At 50.3% G+C, this 21,654-nt stretch overlaps 2 protein-coding genes across 8 annotated transcripts in view; both read left to right on the top strand.

Moving 5' to 3' along the window:
* LOC132671348 (uncharacterized) overlaps positions 1 to 4,599 on the top strand; it is a 70,142-nt gene extending 65,543 nt beyond the window's left edge. For all 5 annotated transcript variants that reach the window (XM_060622052.2, XM_060622049.3, XM_078451516.2 and 2 more), the window contains one exon: positions 4,381 to 4,599. In XM_060622052.2, the coding sequence (XP_060478035.1) occupies positions 4,393 to 4,599 (207 nt within the window). In that variant the 5' untranslated portion in view covers positions 4,381 to 4,392. The remainder of the gene's footprint in view (positions 1 to 4,380) is intronic.
* Positions 4,585 to 18,068, top strand: BCL9 (BCL9 transcription coactivator). Of its 3 annotated transcripts, none has more exons than XM_078451515.2 (7): positions 4,585 to 4,693; positions 5,908 to 6,002; positions 7,441 to 7,630; positions 8,518 to 8,617; positions 11,468 to 13,709; positions 14,979 to 15,239; positions 16,345 to 18,068. In XM_078451515.2, the coding sequence occupies exons 1-7, from the start codon at positions 4,641 to 4,643 to the stop codon at positions 17,460 to 17,462; spliced, it is 4,059 nt and encodes a 1,352-aa protein (XP_078307641.1). In that variant the 5' UTR covers positions 4,585 to 4,640; the 3' UTR covers positions 17,463 to 18,068. The 3 variants fall into 3 exon arrangements, with proteins under 3 accessions (XP_078307641.1, XP_078307640.1, XP_060478028.2); XM_078451514.2 differs by having other exon boundaries at positions 5,908 to 6,224; positions 16,381 to 18,068; XM_060622045.3 differs by having other exon boundaries at positions 5,908 to 6,224.
* Positions 18,069 to 21,654: the final 3,586 nt, after the last annotated feature.

Below are 21,654 nucleotides of genomic sequence, written 5' to 3'. Positions count from 1 at the left end.
TCTTGGGGAAGAACTTCGGCTTTTGTTCAACAGATATTTTTTGAGCAGACACCTCATGCTGGGTGCTGTAGTAAGCGCTGGGAACACAGAGGTGACCAAACAAATCACCCTTGACCCCTGCCTTCCCTTCCTGAAGAAGAAATCCCGAAGCCGAGATTTCAGGCATTCGGCAAAAATATTCAGACTCCATACGGAGGGTTGTGGTGAGGGAGAGACGTGTCGGGAATGACTCCCGTGTTTCCGGCAAGAACCGACCGGGTGGACGAAAGTGCCATTGACCACAGTGTGGAAGACTGAGGGGCAGGTGCGTCGGGGAGGGATGAAGAGTTCTTCTCCCATCTAGGGAGACGTCAAGGTGGTGGCTGCGTGTGCAGGTCTGCGGGGTGCCAGCTGAGCTGGAGATGGGAAATTGGGAGTCACTGGCTCTGAGAGAGCTTACAGAGTGGGGAGAGAAGAGTGCCGAGGAGCTCTGAGGAGCTCTGAGTCGTAGAGGCTGAGTGGAGAAGGGGCTGGCACAGGGCGCAGGTGGAGAGCGACTGGGGAGGCAGGAGGGAAACCAGGGAAGTGTGGCGGCCTGGCAACCGAGAGGGGAGAGTTCCAAGAAGGAGGTGATCAGCTGGCAGACTAAGAGGTGGAGTCCGATGAGGTTACAAAAGTGGCCAGTGGTGACCTTAAGCAAAACAGTGGTTTCTGTGATCCGGGTGGGGGTGGGGGGTGGAAGTCAGTTTAAAATGGTTAAAGGGTGAACGGCAAGTAAGGAAGGGAAAACCACGTGTCTTGTCAACTCTGTGGAGAGACTTGGCTCTGAGAGGGACTAAGAACATGCTTTATTTTTCTGTAATTTTTTGGTCTCTGTTCAACGCTGGAAGACATACCACGCACGTGTCTGCGTGGTGGCTGGAAGCACGCAGCAGATAGCGGGGAAGACCCGAGGGGAGAGAGAGAGAGAGAGAGAGAGAGAGAGCGTGCTTGTGGAAAGCTGGAAGGGATGGGGTCTAGACCGCCTGTGGCGGGACTGACCTTTGAGGAAAAGTGGGCTATTTTCTCTGTTTCGATGATAGAGAAGAAGGAGGAGGTGGGTACCGTGAAAACAGGTTTGCAGACTTGGTGGTGAGGACGACGTCACGTCCTGCCTGGTGACTTCTTTTCTCCTTGTTAAGTCCTGGGCAGGACCGTGCCCTGAGAGAGGGGAGGGCGGGGTGGAAGGGGACAGTTGGAGAGGAACAAGATATGAAATGCCATTGGGCAGGATAAGCGAGTGAGCTGGCTAGACAGTGATGGTTGCCGTAGTACCAGTTAACCCAGAGGCTGATACCGTGCCGCCAAGCACTGTCTTCTGGGCGCTAGCTCACCTTGTCCACCAAGTCCCCATCTTGACAGTGATGAAGAACACAGCCGGGGGCCTGGCCGAATGCCAGCTCTCCCACTTACTAGAGTATGACTAACTCGCATATGACTAACTCACGTATGACCCAACTCGCTCCGGCGAACAGCTAAACGTTTCAGAGCCTCAGTTTCCTCACCTCTCAAAAAGGTGGGGGTACCTGCCTCCCGGCGCTGTGGTCAGTGACTTAATATGTACAGGCCTTGCCTGAAAGAGTGCCTGATACCTTCTTAGGAAGAATTTTAAATATGAGCTAAGAAGAAAAGGGAGAAGCATTGAGTGAATAGATCTTCAAGTTGGAAGCCTGAGTCCTATTGGAGGAAAAAGTCTCTCTGTGGCTGTAATGAATCATCTTCTGTGGAAGACCTTTTCCAGTCCTTAAAATGACAGCTGAGCACCAGCCTGCAAATGTAGGCACCAAAGAGCCAAATTGTAGTCTTTGGAACTATATGATGAGACACTTGGTGGATTCTTTTGCCGGGCTAAGGCTAGGGTGACTGACTTCAGCTACTCCCCTGGCTCATCCAGGGGTTTTGAAAACCCGGGATTTTGTTCCCCGACAGTCAGGGAGTCCACATGCCTGCTTCAGCCTTCGTGCTGTCTCTCCGCCCATAAGGTCATGGTGAGGAGGTGAAGAGTAGGGTCGATGAAGAGTAGGGTCGGGGAGAACCGATTGCAAACCTGGGAAGAAGCCCTGCACACCGTTCACATGTGCTCCCTCCATTCACCTGTAAAATGCCCATCCATCAAGGCTGAGAAACATGTGAGAATAAGAAACTGTCTTTAGGAGTACTTTGAAGATAAAAGTGTTGTGTGCTCACAGTATTATTATCAGAAATCATCTTTGCTACCAGTTCATCAGAAATGCCTGGCAGACTGGGGCACCTGGGTGGCTCAGTCGGTTAAGCGACTTCGGCTCAGGTCATGATCTTGCAGTTCCGGAGTTCGAGCCCCGCATCAGGCTCTGTGCTGACAGCTCAGAGCCTGGAACCTGCTTCGGATCCTGTTGTCTCCCTCTCTCTCTGCCTCTCCCCTACTTACACTCTGTTTCTCTCTTTCAAACATAAATCAACATTTAAAAAAAATATTTTTTTAAAGATAGGCCTGGCAGATTGAGGCGATTTGATATTTGTAATATGTTTTGAGTTCCTTTGGAGAAAGTGTACCACAAATGCCAGGTGTTTCTGTTCTGGGAGAAGCAGACGGAGTATGTCACTGAGGGTCTGATCACATCTTAGTACATCATGCTGAGTATTATAGACAAGCCAAAGAACTTGAAAACAAGATTCTTGTCTTCAAAGAACATAGTCTTTCTTCATAAGGAGATAAAACATATACATAGGACTATTCAGTATGACATATGATTGAGTGCTAGAATGTGTGATGCAGACAGAAAGTACCAGAAGTTACAGAAGGGGACTATTTGGTGGGAACCACTTTTCTGTTCCTGAGGTAAATGTTTTCTGATGGCTTTGTCCATGCAAGATTCAGTAGCTACTTGTATGTTACCAGGGATTCCTGATGTTTAGTGAGAGGTTACAAAATGGTTTATGATTATGTATGTCAGACTTGACAACCACGATCAATTTTATAGTTCAGACTGAAAAAAAGAAAAAGCTGAAGGTGGTGGGGGCTAAAAGTACAACCTTAAATACCATCAAGACCAAAATGTTTTTTTGGGATGTTTTTCCCCCCGAGGTCGGCATAGAAAACATTCCATACCATTTTCTTCTAGTTGTTTTTCCTGACTTCATCATTTAAAAAGAAAAAAAAAAAAAAAAGTAATTGTGTGCACTGAGAACTTCCATAAATTCCTTTTAGCGTCTCAGGTAAAATGCTGGGACTATTGCAGATTTCCAAAGGAAGACATGGATGTTTAACCCTTGACCCTGATCAGACTCGGCGCCAAAACCTGTAACAACTCCCAATCTCCAGTCCGGTTCTGGAGTCCCACAAAGTGTGTGTAAGCGGTAACACCCGAGCTACTTCTGGCTCCCTGTGATTCTTCAGCCACGAGTCCCGCATCTTACATCCTTCTATCTCAGTCCCGGGCCCCTTTGCCAAGCTATCAGAAGTCCCGCCAAGCTATCAGAAGAGAGTAGAGGGGACAGTGGTTACCAGAAAACCATATTGGAACTGCCCTGGAAGGATCAGTGACTGAAAGTGGGTTTTGGTTGTCCCTGAACTAGTCCAGGCGTCCTGAAGTAAAGGGCGTTCTCATTTGCTCTCTGGCTAGGTTTGGGAATATTTTCTTGACCTTTATGCTTCAAATTAGCCTTGCAAATTGGCTCAAAAACTATCTTAGCTTCCAAAGATGTTCTTTTACCTTCAATATGATGGATCATTCCCATGCTTAGCCATGCCTACGGTCCCTGTCATTAAACAGCGAGAACTCCAGACACATCCTTGGCATAATTTAATAGAAAGATCGTGGAAGTCAGGGGGCAGAACTGATTGTATTTGGTATTGGCTCAGCAGCCGATCTCAGAAGGACCTCCTCCAATGTCTCCCCACCCTGAGGCCCCGAGAATATAAACAGAGATTAATTTGTTTCGTGGTTTGACATCGGGATGGGTTTGCTACATTTCAGTGCCGTTGTCTGCCATCAGAGGCGAAACACCGGATAGTTGCTATGGATTTGGGAGTACCCTGTGGTTTCAAAGCATTGTTTTGAAAAGAGCAGATAAACCTGCGTTTTGGGCGGGTTTGTATCTGGAAGTGGAGAAATGTAAGGGAGAATATATGGCTGAAGATGAAATGTTTTTCTCATGTGCTTGCCGACGCCCGGTACATGATACTTGGTGGGAGGCCCGTGTGCTTGGCAGAGAGTCCTGTCACTCTCTAGCTGCCTTCTCGCCAGAGCATGAACACCGCTCCCCCTTTGGCCCTGTTGGAAGCCGAGGAGTGATGTAGCCGCCGCGTCTAGTTGGCTAGACTGTAACCTTGATCCTGTTGTAAGGGTGTTTTATGTCTTTCTGGGTGGCCTTTTCCCATAGTGTGCCCTGGAGATGCGAGATTTTCCTTTGGCAGCAGGAGGCACACACCCAGAGGATGCCGGAGCTGCAAGGGGAAAGGACCCACTTCCACAGCAGAGAAAAGCAAAGAGGAAAAAGGCATACAGGTGGCCAGCGCTGAGGGCCGCGCCCAGCAAGCCGCCGGCCGCCGCCACTGCCCTCAGCAGCTGTCTGTGCTGCAGCCCGAGAGGAACTCGGTGAGCCCGTCCCTGTTTGTGACTGCACGCTCAGGATTTCAATCAATGCATTCCAGTAACCCCAAAGTGAGGAACTCTCCATCAGGAAACACACAGAGGTAAGGGCTAGAGCCCGCCCGGCTGCCCCCTGGGGGTGTCGCAGGTGGACCATGAACACTCCTTGAGGGAACGGTGTGTTTGGATTGGACGCAGATGAGACTCAAGCGGGGAAAAGAGGAGAAAACAGAATAATAAACGGGCTATAGTACCATCGGGCTTTCTGTTAGAGACGTCCGTTGGTGTTCTTCCGCCCATTGTTCTCCGACCGCGCCTCTCCACCCCCGCCCCCTCCCCAAAGCGCAAAGGAGAGGACCTTAGAGTTCACCCAGCACCATGTGCTAACCTTGGCGAGTGAGGAAGCCGAGGTCTGGAATGGTGAGGAGGCCTGAGATCCTAGGACTAAAACACCAGCCCTGGACTGGACTCCCGCTGTGAAGCTTTCTCCTCTGTTCCACAGTACTTAAATTGAAACTTTTTTCTCTTTGTTTTGAGAGAGAGACAGAGAGAGCACAAGCAGGGGAGAGGCAGAGAGAGGGGGGGCAGGATCCAAGAGGGAATCCCAAGCAGGCTCCACACTGTCAGCACAGAGCCCGACACAGGGCTCGACCCACCAACTGTGAGATCGTGACCTGAGCCGAAAGCAAGAGTCGGACACTCAACTGACTGAGCCACCCGGGGGCCCCTTAAATGGATATTTGAAAGAACTTTTTCCACATCCCTTGGGGCACTGGTTAGCATAATCTGCTCTGGCGTGCGATACTGCTTGTTTGAGGGACTCGTGTCTGGCAGGGTTTCCCTAACCTGCCATTCAGCAGCGGGTTTCCTCGTGTACTCTCCGGGTCTTGCTCGTATTTTCCAGCAGGGAAGCTAGGCTCTCGTTACAGCTGTTCCTTGTCATCAGCCAGGGGGTGGGTAGTATTTTGATCTTAACGATGCCTGTTTGTTTACTCTGAGCTAGTCTTAGTGTGAGAGTCACTTCTCTATGTACATAGAAACCATTGTCCTTTATTGACAGAAGCCCTAGAGATGGGTCCCCATGTGACTCTAGGGTTCCTGAGACCTGGCAGGCCACTCTGCCTGACCCTCCTCTCTGTCGATAGCTCCGAGATGAGAGTGGGGTTGGAGGGGGTGAGGAAGGAGCCGAGGTGAAAGGTGGGGTAGTTACTTAGTCCTCTGTGTCTCCTTGACCTGCTCCTAGAAACTGCTTCTTCCTGATTTGGGCTGCCCAGCTGTATCCGGCATCTGATCTCTCTTTATTATTTGTCTCTTTTAGTAGCCCTAAGTCAAAGCAGGAGGTGATGGTCCGTCCCCCTACAGTGATGTCCCCATCTGGAAACCCCCAGCTGGATTCCAAATTCTCCAATCAGGGTAAACAGGGGGGCTCAGCCAGCCAATCCCAGCCATCCCCCTGTGACTCCAAGAGTGGGGGCCATACCCCTAAAGCACCCCCTGGCCCAGGTGGGAGCATGGGGCTGAAGAATGGGGCTGGAAATGGTGCCAAGGGCAAGGGGAAAAGGGAGCGAAGTATTTCCGCCGACTCCTTTGATCAGAGAGATCCTGGGACTCCAAACGATGACTCTGACATTAAAGGTATGTCTATAAGATCTTTGAGACTCAGAGGGAAGTAGGTATTCCCGAGGGAAGGCCTCCGCCATTGCTGGATGCTGGAGAGCCTAATAGCAGCCGAGTGGGGAGAGTAGGTATCAGACTCAGGCGTTGTCACGGCTTATTAAGAGGGAACCATTTCTTCTCATTTTCCTGCTCACTGAAGAGCAGTGTGGAACCACTTTGTTGAGGAGCTCTTGCTCTTGATGATGCAGGTGTTCTGGGGGTTACAGTAGGACGTTCCGTGGTCCTAACCACGTTCTTATGGATGTGTCTGGCCTCCGTGCTATTTATACTCCAGAATCAAACCAGCAGCTCCAGCCTGTCGACCCCAGTGGCCCGCACTTGAGCAGTTTTCCTGGCGTCCCTTCCTTTTCTCTGTCAGATTCACCCTCTAAGACGTGGGTTTTGTGCTCTCTGGCTCCCACCTTGCCAGTGTTGTAGGCACGAGGGTTAGCGCTGGCACTAGTGTGGGTTTGTCCCGGCTGATTTCAGTGTGGCAGGATGAGTGGCTACGTTGGGGGAGACATAGGGGAGGCCCCACAGTGGAGCCAGCCAGGAGGAATGTGGGACCAATGGCTGTGGTTTTAGTTGTTTTTCCTCCTAGTGTAAAACCAAAAATCCTAACTGTAGGCCAGAGCATGAAGTTAGCATTCCAGGAGAGGAAGTGTGAGCCTCCAACCCAAATTAGAGATGAAAACCTGGTGACCGTCCCCGTCTTTCGTTCCTCCCTCGGGTGTTTGTGGGGAGGCCTGTCATGAGTGCCAGCGCTGTGCTGGGTGCTGGGGGGCCACGGTCAGCAAGATGGATGCAGCTGCTGTCCCTGAGGATGTGAGCGCACCTAGACGGCACATCGTTAAACGATTACAATCAAATTGGACAAATGCTGAAATCAGAGAATGTGGGGGCTATGGGTTCAACCCACAGGGGCATCCAGTCCAAGAGGTTCCAAAAAGGTTTCCAGGAAGGAGGGATGTTTGCGCTGATATCTGAAGGATGCGCCCTATAGAAGTAAGGAGGTGGGGGAGGAATGCTTTGTAATTCATCATTTCGGGGCAAGTGTGTTGGAGTTTTTAAAATTAGAGGTCTCCTGTTAGCAAGGTGCCTCCTCCTTGAAATTCTCAAGGTGGGCTTGTGCTATATAAATGCTGGCAGAAGAAGTTTTATTCTCTCCGTGACGCGGATCTTTTCATTCTTCTAGAATGTAATTCTGCTGACCACATAAAGTCCCAGGATTCCCAGCACACGCCACACTCGATGACCCCGTCAAATGCTACGGCCCCCAGGTCTTCCACCCCCTCCCATGGCCAGACTACTGCCCCAGAGCCCACACCTGCTCAGAAGACTCCCGCCAAAGTGGTGTATGTGTTTTCTACTGAGATGGCCAATAAGTAAGTTAATGGCTGTGTCTTGCTGTTGGCATGGCTTGTGTGTTTGGACACCTAAGTTCTTATTCCCACTGAGGACTACTCCTTCCCCCCTCCCCTGACCTGTGTTATGATCACTTAAAGTTAACAGGACAGAAAGGGGTAAAGTAAAATAAAATATTAAACCTCCCTACCCTCTCTCCCCAGAGGCAACCACTAATGATACTTGGGCTTTCCTTCCAGAAGTTTTTTATGCTTGTAATATACATCTAGATCTTTTTTAAACATAAAAGAGATTAATTACACAATATACACCTTTCTGTGATTTAGCATCCTTTTTTAAATAACACAAGTAATACAGGTCTATCTTGGAATAATTAGAAAATATGAATAACTAAAAAGAAAAATCTGCCTGGAGTTCATAGAGATAACTACGGTGGACGTTTTGGTACCTATGTCTCTGGTGGATGGACCAGCAGATTTTTTACTTATTTAATTTATAAAGAATGTGACTATACCTTACATACATACAAAGTGAATTTTGACAGCCTTAGAGTATCATTAGGTATTGTGAGATTTCGTATTTGTGGTTGGGATTTTGAACTAGGATTCCATAAAAACACACCTACCACAGGACATTGGTTTGAAGGAGAAAATCTCAGGTTTTTTACATGCCTGTTTTGAGATTTGCTAATGGCTGTCATTAGATTTCAGAAGTCTGGTGGTAAGTGATAGACACAGATAATGAAAACCCTGTGTTTCTCGATTCTTATTCAACATTTCTGGTGGCTGTCTACACGGAACGCCTTCCTTCCCCTTGTACAAGTTCAGTCTGGGGTTAAAACGTTTTGGAATTACAGGTAGTGAAATAGAAGCACGTCCTAGCGTATGCGTCTCTTTCGTCTCTGCAGAGCTGCGGAAGCTGTGTTGAAGGGCCAGGTTGAAACTATCGTCACTTTCCACATCCAGAACATCTCTAACAGCAAGACAGAGCGAAGCACAGCCCCTCTGGTAGGCCATTCTGGAAGTGGAGTGTGGTTTAAAGGCTCTACAGCAGCTGTACAGGTGGGAGACAGTGAATGTCATTGGCAGGGAGGGTAGTCTTGATGGTGTAAGCTGCATTCTGGACACCTAGTCCTGGCACTGTGTGGCTTCAGGCGGATCGCACTGTACTGGCCTTTTCTTTTTTTTCTTTTTTAATTTTTTTAACATTTATTCATTTTTGAGACAGAGAGAGACAGAGCATGAACGGGGGAAGGTCAGAGAGAGAGGGAGACCCAGAATCGAAACAGGCTCCAGGCTCTGAGCTGTCAGCACAGAGACTGATGCGGGGCTCGAACTCACAGTCCGCAATATCATGACCTGAGCCGAAGTCGGACGTCCAACCGACTGAGCCACCCAGGCGCCCCTGTACCGGCCTTTTCTATCAGCATGCTGGTATACTGATGGATTACTGGGAGAGAAAGACACAATAAAAAAGGAGTTATGTGGAGACCTTAGATTTCCTTCATGTTAACTAACCATCTCTGGGAAAAGCTGACTTCAGACCCTGTGTACGGGGCAGGTTTCTAAAAACTGACAAACGTTCTTGAGTTAGTTGCAGAACAGAAAAGGAATAACTAAAGCCACAGTCCTGGAGCACATGCTGATAATACCATAATTACAGTCTCAGTGACTTTCAGAATGATCCTCATGTATTTCAGAGTGAGAGGACCATTGAGTGCTTTTAATCGCTTGATATTTCCAAAATTATAATAAACGTTAGTCTGTTTCCTGTCTGGAGCTTAAGTGCCTGCTGCAAACCACATTAGAAAAAGCATGCTATGGTTGCTTCAAGACAGCGTTCCAGATGGAACCAAAAGTTATTTCTTGGGACAGGTGTTGGCGAGTGCCGTGGGGACACTAAGAGGTTCCAGACACAGTCCCTTCTTTCAGGAAGCCTAAGATCTAGCGCTGGGTTGGGTCTTCGACATGGGAACAGTTAAGTGACATTAAATGACTGAAGTGGCAATTCAAGATAAAATAAAGTTTTCATCTATGTCGTTTATCAACGAAGCCCCTCTCTGTTGACATAGCAGAGCTTGGGCTTTGTTAGACTTAGAAAAGGCATTTCGCGCTGCTCATACATCTCTGCTAGTCAAGAAGGATAGAGGTGGACATACATAATATTTAAATTTATATATATATATATATATATGTTTTTTAATTGATACTTAAACCTTTTAGACACATATATAATGCTTAAGATTTATATTATCTGGAATGCACAGGGTTCGTTGTAGTGCAGACTAACATTTGATCGATTGGATGACAGATTGTACCAGTTTTCACCTCCACCTTCTCCGGTACTGAAATGAGTCAGAGAAGGAGCTGGAATTGGGAATAATCAGATTGCCGTTGCTCCAAATCTGAAATCGAAAGTGGCACTGAAGTGCTTCCTCTGTTCTGGTCACATGACAGAGTCCATGCCCACCCCCCCAACAAACAAACAAAACCTGGCCACCAAAGGCAAACTTAAAATGTCACTGGAAGGAGGATGAAGGTGACCTCCGCGCTCCAGTGAGGGAGGCGGGGACATGGAAAACACTCGGAGCACACAGAGCCCTCGCAGGTTTAGCCAGCCTTCCCCGAACCGGTCTCTGTCTGCAGACATATGTGTGTGGCTACCTGCAAGCGAAACATTTACATACATATTCACAGAACGGGAACACCCGAGGATAGTCTTTGTGTTTATGCAACACAAACTGTTCCATGCGGAGATACACATGACGAGTCGTGTACAAATGTGCACACAGGGAACCATTCCAGAGAGTCAGTGGGGAGGCAGGGGTTTGGAAACGCAGACTGGATTAAGTGAAGTAGGAGCGAATGAACATCAAAAAACGGATCATGCGGCTCCCTAGAGCCTGGCGAAAGATCCCTGAGCTGGGGTTTGTAGGCAGGGCCCTTTGGTTCTCCTCCAGTACCTCCCACAGCACCAGGGTGTAGACCCAGGACACACACGTCCCTCTTCCAGGCACTAACAGCATCCTTGTCACCTGCTGCAGGACTTAGTGTAGCGCTGGTACTTAATAAATAGTAACGAGGCTATCATCCAGCCTATAGAAAGGGCAGTCCGCCGTCTATTGGAAAGAACAGACCAAGAGACACCATGAGCTAGATAGCCTCAGATTTCTCCACGGACGCTTCCTGCCTGCGGATTATCTTACTACAGTTAATGTACAAATTCTTATCGAATATGGAATCAGTGATCACAAACTGAAAACAGAAACCAGAGATGTCAGGCCCCCTGGAAACTCAAGGAGAGGAGTACTTAGGTAGTCCCCCTGCCAGAGGAGACGCCGACACTGAACTGCCTTTCCTGCTTCCTCCAGCTGGGAGGGTACAGAGCTGTCAGTGACAGGGACTTTCTCTTTCGGTTGAAAACATCAGCCCTCTTGATTGACAGTGAGAAGTCTGCATACCCAGTCGTACTTTCGGGGAAAAGAAAAGGTGTTAGGTACAGCCTCCCACATACCAAGAAACTAATCTCTCTTTGAATCAGCAACACACGGTACATGCGATATCAAACCTGTTCCTCGAAATAGATACTCAAATGTATTCACTTTGGCAGAGTGGCTCTCCCCCTGGCATGCTTATAAAGTTATTGAAACCTGATCTTCAGCACGGGAAAGAGGATACCATTTGACAGTAAAGGGAAAGAAAAAAATCAGAACGTCCCCATGTCCAGAGTGGGGCTGTACAGCAAATGTCAGAGTAGATTTATGTGATGGGGACAAATCCTTTATAACGTGCCTTGCCTTTTTCATCGCCTCTTTGTACAACTTACCAATGATTTTTTAAAATCTCGTTTGTTTTCAGAACACACAGATATCTGCCCTTCGGAATGATCCGAAACCCCTCCCACCACAGCCCCCAGCTCCTGCCAGCCAGGACCAGAATTCTTCCCAGAATACCAGGCTGCAGCCGACCCCGCCCACTCCGGCACCAGCACCCAAGCCTGCTGCACCCCCGCGTCCTCTGGACCGGGACAGTCCTGGTGTAGAAAACAAACTGATCCCTCCTGGGGGCAGCCCCGCCAGCTCCACGCCACTGCCCCCAGACGGTACTGGGCCGAACTCGACACCCAATAACCGAGCGGTGACCCCTGTCTCCCAGGGGAGCAGTAGCTCTTCAGCAGATCCCAAAGCCGCCCCACCTCCACCAGCGTCCAGTGGCGAGCCCCCCGCGCTGGGAGAGAACCCCGATGGCCTGTCTCAGGAGCAGCTGGAGCACCGGGAGCGCTCCTTACAAACGCTCCGAGATATCCAACGGATGCTTTTCCCCGACGAGAAAGAATTCACAGGAGGACAAAGTGGGGGACCCCAGCAGAACACTGGGGTATTAGATGGACCTCAGAAAAAACCAGAAGGGCCGATACAGGCCATGATGGCTCAATCCCAAAGCCTAGGGAAGGGACCTGGGCCCCGGACAGATGTGGGAGCTCCATTTGGCCCTCAAGGACATAGAGATGTGCCCTTTTCTCCGGATGAAATGGTTCCACCTTCCATGAACTCCCAGTCTGGGCCCATGGGACCTGACCACCTGGACCACATGACCCCCGAGCAGATAGCTTGGCTGAAGCTGCAGCAGGAGTTTTACGAGGAGAAAAGGAGGAAGCAGGAGCACGCTGTTGTGCAGCAGTGCTCCCTCCAGGACATGATGGTCCATCAGCATGGGCCTCGGGGCGTGGGCCGAGGGCCTCCCCCTCCATACCAGATGGCCCCCGGTGAAGGCTGGGGGCCGGGGGGCGCAGAGCCCTTTGCTGATGGGATCAGCATGCCTCATTCTCTGCCCCCGAGGGGCATGGCTCCCCACCCCAACATGGCAGGGAGCCAGGTGCGCCTCCCTGGGTTTGCGGGAATGATCAACTCTGAAATGGAGGGACCGAACGTCCCCAACCCAGCATCGAGACCGGGTCTTTCTGGAGTCAGTTGGCCAGACGATGTGCCAAAAATCGCAGACGGTCGAAACTTCCCGCCTGGCCAGGGTGTCTTCAGTGGTCCTGGCCGAGGGGAACGCTTCCCAAACCCCCAAGGATTGTCCGAAGAGATGTTTCAACAGCAGCTGGCGGAGAAGCAGCTGGGCCTCCCCCCGGGGATGAGCATGGAAAGCATCAGGCCCAGCATGGAGATGAACAGGTTGATCCCCGGCTCCCAGCGACACATGGAGCCTGGGAGCAGTCCCATTTTCCCTCGAATACCCGTCGAGGGCCCTCTGAGTCCCTCTCGGGGCGACTTTCCGAAAGGAATGCCCCCGCAGATGGGCCCTGGTCGGGAACTGGAGTTTGGGATGGTTCCCGGTGGGATGAAGGGAGATGTCAGTCTGAACGTCAACATGGGATCCAACCCTCAGATGATACCTCAGAAGATGAGAGAGGCTGGGACGGGCCCTGAGGAGATGATGAAGTTACGCCCGGGTGGCACAGACGTGCTGTCTGCTCAGCAGAAGATGGTGCCCCTGCCGTTTGGGGAGCACCCCCAGCAAGAATACGGCATGGGCCCCAGGCCGTTTCTCCCCATGTCTCAGGGTCCAGGCAGCAACAGTGGCTTGCGGAGTCTCAGAGAACCAGTCGGGCCCGACCAAAGGACTAACAGCCGGCTCAGTCATATGCCAGCACTACCTCTCAACCCTTCCAGTAACCCCACTAGCCTCAACACCGCTCCTCCAGTGCAGCGTGGCCTGGGGCGGAAGCCCTTGGATATATCTGCGGCAGGCAGCCAGGGGCACTCCCCAGGCATCAACCCTCTGAAGTCTCCCACGGTGTGCCAAGTCCAGTCACCAATGCTGGGCTCGCCCTCGGGGAACCTCAAGTCCCCCCAGACTCCATCGCAGCTGGCAGGCATGCTGGCGGGCCCGGCTGCTGCTGCGTCCATTAAGTCCCCCCCCGTCTTGGGGTCTGCTGCTGCTTCGCCTGTTCACCTCAAGTCTCCATCACTTCCTGCCCCGTCACCTGGATGGACCTCCTCTCCAAAACCTCCCCTCCAGAGTCCCGGGATCCCTCCAAACCATAAAGCACCCCTCACCATGGCCTCCCCAGCCATGCTGGGCAGTGTAGAGTCAGGTCAGTACGCTCGCGTCCTCACGGTCGCCCCTTGTGAGCCAGAGATTGCAAAAGCCTGGTTTATGCCCTTTGAGGAAGCCGGTGTCCTGACTTGATGATGCAGCTGGTGCCCGGAGACATGTCTCTGAGCTCTGCACTCGGAGGTGCCCTCTGCCGAGACGGACGTATCTGTGGCCGTGTGCATCGTCGGTACTTCCACGGGGTTAGGCACAGGCGTCCCATCCTGGCAGAGAAACACGGCTCTCAGGGCAGAGTATGTGTGTCAGATGGGACTGTTAAAAGGAAGAGGAGAAAATGGGAAGTATTTGTCATTTCACAGACAAATTTACATTTGCACGGTGAACATGTTGGTGAAATAAAATGCCTTAACGGTGGGTAAATGTGGCTGCTTTAAATACTAGGCCCGCCCACTGGAGGGGCTGCCCTCAACATCCACAGGCTCTGAGTATAATCCTAAGCACAAAGGGGAGGCCGCTGAGAGATTTGAGTGGTTCTCGTAAATACACGTTGGCCACAGAAGCAGTTCCCAAAACCTCTTTGGTAGACTGCTGTTCTCACAGATCAGCCGCAATTTACCAGTATTTTCTTCCCAGGAGAAGCTCTCACTGATGATGGTGGTTTTATGAATGGGACCAGAGGTGGTCCGTGGAAGATGAGCACCGAGGTGTAAATACTAGGTCCGCCTTGTCCCCACTTGAGAAAAACTAGACTCCGAGTAAGATAGAAAACATATACTACCAAGTTAAAGCGCCCCTCTCCATTGGTTAGCGGGTCATGAAAGCAGGACGGTGGGACAGCCCCCTCAGAACTTTTTTGTTCAAACACTTTGGTTGTGGAAATTAATCAAGAGCATGTGTAGGGTTGGTGGCTGGGGTCAGATCGCTAGTCTGGCTCCACAGCAGACTAAATACCGGAGTTGAATTTTGAGTTGTGATCGGCAAGGGAAAGACCTGCTTATGTCGTGTTCTTTTCAGTGAAATAGTTGTCCGTAAGCCGTGTTTTTCCCAAGCTTCAAGTTCTGTCTGAGGCATTCTTGGTGTGTTTGTCTTCACGTCTGCTGATTCATCACCTCTGTATTACGCTGCGGTCTGCCCTCTGCACACACACAGATCTTGACTAGAAGACTGATGATTCCTGTCCCGGGTCTAATAACACTGTCCTGTTCATCTGTCGCTTCCCTGGCCTTGCTAGTTCATAATCATAGGCCTGATAGCCTTCAAGAGCAATCTAATTCCCTGCCTGTTTTTGTTTCATTTTGCTTTCTTCTAGGTGGCCCCCCACCTCCTACAGCCAGCCAGTCTGCCTCTGTGAATATCCCTGGAAGTCTTCCCTCTAGTACACCTTACACCATGCCTCCCGAGCCAACCCTTTCCCAGAACCCACTGTCTATTATGATGTCTCGAATGTCCAAGTTCGCAATGCCCAGTTCTACCCCTTTATACCACGACGCCATCAAGACTGTGGCCAGCTCCGATGACGACTCCCCTCCAGCTCGCTCTCCCAACTTGCCATCAATGAATAATATGCCAGGTAAGCAATCAGGATGGAAGCTAGGATACGGAGCCCGTGTTAGACAAAAGAGAGACTTCTCGCGTGCTTTGTCGACAGCTGCAGACCTCAACTGGTGGAGGTGCAACGAGTTGAGAAAGAATACCGTCGATAGAATTAAAGTGTCTGCACTAGAGGAAGATAGCAATTTTGTATTAGTTTGACTCAGTCCGTGCTTATTGGAAAGCAGATTTCTTGACAGTTCTTAGAATGAACTTATAGAAGTTCTGATGCTTCTGTGTGCCTGGATGGGTTCGTTTTTCCCTTTTTGTGGTGGGGGGGGGGTGTCGAGGGTCAGAGTAGGGAGGGTCCTCCTGGAGCAAGACTGAAAGCAGTTTCCTTTTAACATTCTGATTGGATGTCTTTAGTTTTTAAGTGTTTTTCTGGAAGGGCAGCCTCCAACTACAAGCAGCCACGGGATTTGAGATGGTGGAAAAGCCCCTATTTCCTAGCAAGCACCGTCCTTACCACACTCAGTAGTAATTCCACAGAGAAACCAAATACTTAAATGTCCCAGAGACTATAGTAGAAACTGCATGCTTTCCCTCTCTGTTAAAAGCTATGTTTCTTTAACGTTTCATACACCCTAGAGTGTGAAATGCTCTCTGAGTAAGGCAGTCTAAAAAGATAATGCTAGATGTCATTTGGTAAAGGCCTGTTTGGTTTCCTTGTTATTATTTCTGATTCTTGGACTTGTAGGACTGATTAATCCTCTTTCTCCAAAGAGGACCATACTTACTTCAGACAGATTCTTTTTTTCTGTATGAAATGTCTCCAATGAAGAGGACTACACTGGTTTGCATATTAATTTGTAACTTTTCACTCAGGAGACTTTCTTCCTGGTTGTTTTCTACACACTCTTACGTCATACAGTTTGACACTCAAAATATAACCTCTCGTAGAGCTGTTGGGTGTCTGTGCTCAAAAATGCATTTCGATCTTGTTGAGGGCAGGGACTCTGTGACATATGTTTTCCCAACAGAGTACCTTGCACGTTTGACTTTTTGTTGTTGCTGATTGGATTTGTTGTAGTTTTTCTAAGTTGCTCTCGGTTAAGGTGATTCCTTTGATATCTTTATTTTTCTAGGGATGGGCATTAATACACAGAATCCTCGAATTTCAGGTCCAAACCCCGTGGTTCCGATGCCAACCCTCAGCCCAATGGGAATGACCCAGCCGCTCTCTCACTCCAATCAGATGCCCTCTCCGAATGCCATGGGACCCAACATACCTCCTCATGGGGTCCCGATGGGGCCTGGCTTGATGTCACACAATCCTATCATGGGGCATGGGTCCCAGGAGCCTCCGATGGTACCTCAAGGACGGATGGGTTTCCCCCAGGGCTTCCCGCCAGTACAGTCTCCTCCACAGCAGGCTCCGTTCCCTCACAACGGCCCCAGTGGGGGGCAGGGCAGCTTCCCAGGAGCTATGGGTTTCCCAGGAGAAGGCCCCCTTGGCCGCCCCAGCACCCTGCCCCAGAGTTCAGCAGATGCAGCACTTTGCAAGCCTGGAGGCCCCGGGGGTCCCGATTCCTTCGCCGTCCTGGGGAACAGCATGCCTTCGGTGTTTACAGACCCAGACCTGCAGGAGGTCATCCGACCTGGAGCCACCGGAATCCCGGAGTTTGATCTGTCTCGCATTATTCCATCTGAGAAGCCTAGCCAGACACTGCAATATTTCCCTCGAGGGGAAGTCCCAGGCCGTAAACAGCCCCAGGGGCCTGGGCCTGGGTTTTCGCACATGCAGGGGATGATGGGCGAACAGGCCCCCAGAATGGGACTAGCATTACCTGGCATGGGAGGGCCAGGGCCAGTGGGAACTCCGGACATCCCTCTTGGCACGGCTCCATCCATGCCAGGCCACAACCCAATGAGACCACCAGCCTTTCTCCAGCAAGGCATGATGGGACCTCACCATCGGATGATGTCACCAGCACAATCTACAATGCCCGGCCAGCCTACCCTGATGAGCAATCCGGCTGCCGCCGTGGGCATGATTCCCGGCAAGGATCGGGGGCCTGCTGGGCTCTACACCCACCCTGGGCCTGTGGGCTCCCCAGGCATGATGATGTCCATGCAGGGCATGATGGGACCCCAACAGAACATCATGATCCCCCCACAGATGAGGCCCCGGGGCATGGCCGCTGACGTGGGCATGGGTGGATTCAGCCAAGGACCTGGCAACCCAGGAAACATGATGTTTTAAGCTGCTAAGATTGGATGTGCCGATCCTTGTCAAGATGAGATTCCGGGTCCTGAGAGCTGCCTTGAGGGAGTTCCGGGAGTGCTGTTGGTCAGGCAATAGGAGAGCAGAGACCCGAGGGCTGCTTTGGGGGAGGGGGGAACTCGAGAATGTATGGATTTACCTGAAAACAAATGATTCATTTAATCAACAGGTGTGTTTTTTTTAAGATTTATTTTTTAAAAATTATTTTTGTGGACTTGGGTATCCCATGATGGCACCTACTTTTGGGAATCTGTAGCCTGTGCTTTGAGAATTGCCATCGGTCATGTGTTGCACCGTTCTCTGTATGTTTACGTCCTTTGGACTGGCTTCTCCCAGGATTCTTTTCTGGTTTTGTTTTTGTTTTTTTGTTTTGTTTCGTTTTTTTGTTTTTGTTTGTTTTTTTATTTGCTTTGGGCTTTATTTTTTTGTGTACTGTACTATATTGTAAAAGGGATTTTAGCAGAGACTTTAGTCTTTGGGACAAGAGGAGAACAGGAATGCTGGGCCGTTTACTTTAGGTGGAGAATCCGTCTTCAGACCTTTGGACTATTTTCTTTCAACTCCAGTGTATAGAAAAAAACCAAACTACGACCTCAGAGCAGAGTATTAATGAAAAGCACAAAAAAAAGGAACTAAGTTCAGCGAGGGGTGGGGGGAGGGGGGAGATTTTTCTTTTCAAAAATAAGCTTAGGACGTTTGTTTTTCGGTTCGAGTGCTCTCCGGCACGGTCTGTCTCTTCCAGTCTGCAAACCCACCTTCACGTTTTTCTCTCAGTTTCCCTCTCCTCCCCGCCCCCCCACCCTGCCCTCATCTCCTTGGTTAAGTGTATCTCCTTCTCCCGTGCCCCCGCCCCCAACTGGTGACCCCTGCTTTCCTCCTCTTTCCCTTTGGCAGCTGCAATACACGGTGTTCTTTTGGGGAAGTAAATCTAATGAAAGCCTCGCCTTCCAGGCCGAGCGTCGTCCCGGTTCCGCGAGGGAAAGGCCTGTGCTTGGGATGCTCAGCGGTCTTCTGCTCCCTTTCTCTTCTTCCCCAACACGCCCTTCCCTGCCCACCTTGTTTTCTGTTCTCCTTTTCTTAGGAATTCCCAAGTGAATTTTATCGATGTGGGAGTGGAACAGATGCTAAAAGCTATCCAGGATTTCGTTTTTGTTTTTGTTTTTAATTTTGTGGTTCCTCCCCTGCCCTCCCCCTCCCATGCGTAAAACGTTCTGTGTAACCTCCATTAAATTTGGTACAAAACCACTCACCAGAGCTGTGGTGTCAGAAAAATAAAATATATTGTTTCTTACAAAATCCAATTGCCTTTTTTGTTCATTTGGGTTCCTGTGCTGTTTGGTATGGGGCATGGTGGCTGCCAAGTGGCCCAGAGGGTTCCACCTTGTAGGGAGTTGGCTGATGAGGAAAGGAAGGCTAGCAAAGGCTACAGCGGCCCAGGTGAAGCCTCTTCCCTGTGGACGAGGCAGAATGAGGAATAAGCCCCCGAGGATTTATCCTGCCAGACTGGGTCCTGTCCTAGTCGTGAAAGCCAGGCAACCCCCCTCCCCAGTGCTGAAATTCACCTCTTTACCAGAATGGTCTTTCCCAGGAATTTCTGTGAGAGTCAGTTTAATGGCGTGAAGTAATTAAGGCTGAAGGTAGATTTGCAGTCATTTGCATAAGCTGTGAAATGTCCTGGATCTTGTTAAGGCAACGCATTCCTGCTGTCCCTGCAAATCGCGGCTCTCCACAGTCCGTGGGTTTCTGCGGTCCCTTCTGGCTCCCGTCCTTACTGCCTGCTCGTCGGCGTCTTCCCTTCCCCCGGCCCTGCTCAGGCTGTGCTCTGTTCGATCCCCCATCACACACAGGACCCCCAGTGCAGCAGCGTGCACCCTGCAAGGTACTCGTCTGAGGGACTGGCTGTTTGTGTTTCTGTGCCTTTGGATTTGTTTCGGCGTGTGGATTTCTTTAGGTCCTAGGCGTTTTTAGCTGAGCGAGTGGGCGTCTGTGTGCGCGTTCCTTCACAGGTGAGAGAAGAAGTGAGGAGCTGCAGGTGCGGAGTCAGCTGCAGACAAACTTGGACAAGTTGGGCTCTGCTGGCGTTCTACAGTCCGGAGTTTTTCCTGTGACCGTTTCTGTCTCCGGGAAGGGTGTTTGAGAGCCGTTTTTCTCTCCCACCGTCGGCAGCCCTGGCTTCTCAGTAACACTGGAGCCCCAGACAACAAACGTGAGAGCACCTCCCCCACCGTCCCTTCCATGTGTGTTCTCGTGCAGATCTTTGAGGGGCCTACGAAGTAGGTGGTACTCATCTCCTTTGCAGATGAGAAAGCTGAGCTCAAGTTTAAGGATTCTGGCACAATCAGATATATTCAGATGGTCCTGCGTGGTGAAAAGTTTATTCCAGGGGAGCAAAAATGAGGCTTTTGTTTCATGAACTTAGCCATATTCCTAGGTCCTCTGGCTTTGAAGCATAGAGAGGAGAGCAGGGAACAGCGACACATGGGGAACGTGAGAGGAGAGCCCTAAGGAAGGTTGGGGGACCTGGCATTTGCCCACTGGACTGGCTTCTTGGGCAGCCCCACTGCCTGCTGCACCTGATGGTGCTGTGCTCACTGATAGTGCGTGGTCCCTTGCTACTGTCCCTAAGAGAGAGCCAGGGGAGGGCAAGAGCGGGCTGGCCCCTGCTGGGAGGCGCTGGGAATGTGGCACTGCTCGCGCCGCCCCCTGCTGGACAAGTGCGGCAGTGCAGATGAGCTGTCCGCTGCAGAGCCGCGCAGTTTTGAAAAGCCCCCTTCATAAATCATTCATTTACACTGTCAGCAGATACCAACAACATTTCATCACGATGATATCTGATAAACTAAGTTCATTTGGGGTTTGAACAGAACAATTTCTAATTTACTAAGAATGCTGTGAAATAAAATCACATTTGAGGGACTGGATGCTGTTGCACAGAGAACTAATTTTTAAAACTTAGCAAAAGGTTGATAAAGATATTTCATGTTAACATAATCCTGTGAAAGCCCAGCCAGTCTCTCCGCAATTTCAGGACTAAATGGAGGAAGTGCAATAATGATGGGTTACTTCATTTCAGGGGGTAAGTGGTGGGGTGTGGATCATAGCATTATTTCTTAAGGACTAACAGAGTGTGGTGTTTTTTTCCCTAAAACAACGTGAAATAAAACAAGCTTTTTAAAAGGATCTGCACTTATAAATGAAAATAAACCACTGTGGGGGTCTTGTGAAGGGCGAGGCATGAGAAAATAGAAATTTTAAAACAAATTTGCAGATTTTAAAGCTACTTTTTAAAAAAACTCATCCAAAATTTCTCCCAGACTCCCTACTCCCCTGCTGTCACCAGGGCCAGCTTTCATGGATGGGAAACCTGTGCAGCTGCCCAGGGCTGGGGCTTGGTCTGCTGTCACCTTTTGAAATTCTCAATAATCGTTGGATAGGGGACCCCACAGTGCCATTCTGCACTGGGCCCCACAGATGGTGTAGCCAGTCCTGACTGTTGTAAACTGGACAATCACAGCAGCTCCATAGTGGCCCTGGGCTCTCGGCCTCAGTCCTTCCTCCTCCCCAGTGGCACGGGTACCCCAGGCAGGGTGGTGGTGGTGTTCCGTTTGAACAGTCTACACTTTAGTCATTTCCTTTTCTGAGTACTTTCAAAGTGCTGCGAGGATGGGGAAGCTGTATTTAACACAAGGACTCATTGCCTTAGCAACCACCATCTAGAGAGCTCCTACGGTGTGTCCAGAACCGTGCTGAGGCTGGGACGAGGGAACAGGTGCAGAAATTGATCATTACAGTACAATACGGTCATTACTGTGGTGAAGGTGCAGGGTGCAACAGGCCAGAGGGGAAGGTGATTTTTCCTGGTGGAAGGTGGTGGTGGACCTTTCAACAGGCCTGCCTGTTGAAATTTGATGGGCGCTATAGAGGAGGTGGAGGTAAGAAATGAGCAGAGGGAGAGAGGTCACAGAGAGCCGGGTGGGGCCCCTCGAGGGGTCCGAACTTCAACGTTTGAGCAAGGGACGCAGGTGATCAGCTTGGCCCTTCAGGAGTGTGCTGTGGTGTGGGAGTCAGGCTGGGGGTGGGGTGGGAGAACACAGGAAGGTCACTTGCAAAGACTTGCTTATTCTGCAAAATCCGTATGTGCACAGACTCATCTCTTTTGCTTTAAAAAACA

This window comes from Panthera onca, chromosome C1 (assembly GCF_046562875.1).
Source record: "Panthera onca isolate mPanOnc1 chromosome C1, mPanOnc1 haplotype 2, whole genome shotgun sequence".
In the NCBI taxonomy this organism is placed as follows: Eukaryota; Metazoa; Chordata; class Mammalia; order Carnivora; family Felidae; genus Panthera; species Panthera onca.
Note: the sequence above shows the minus strand (reverse complement) of the source record. Positions and strands in the feature narration are given on the sequence as shown.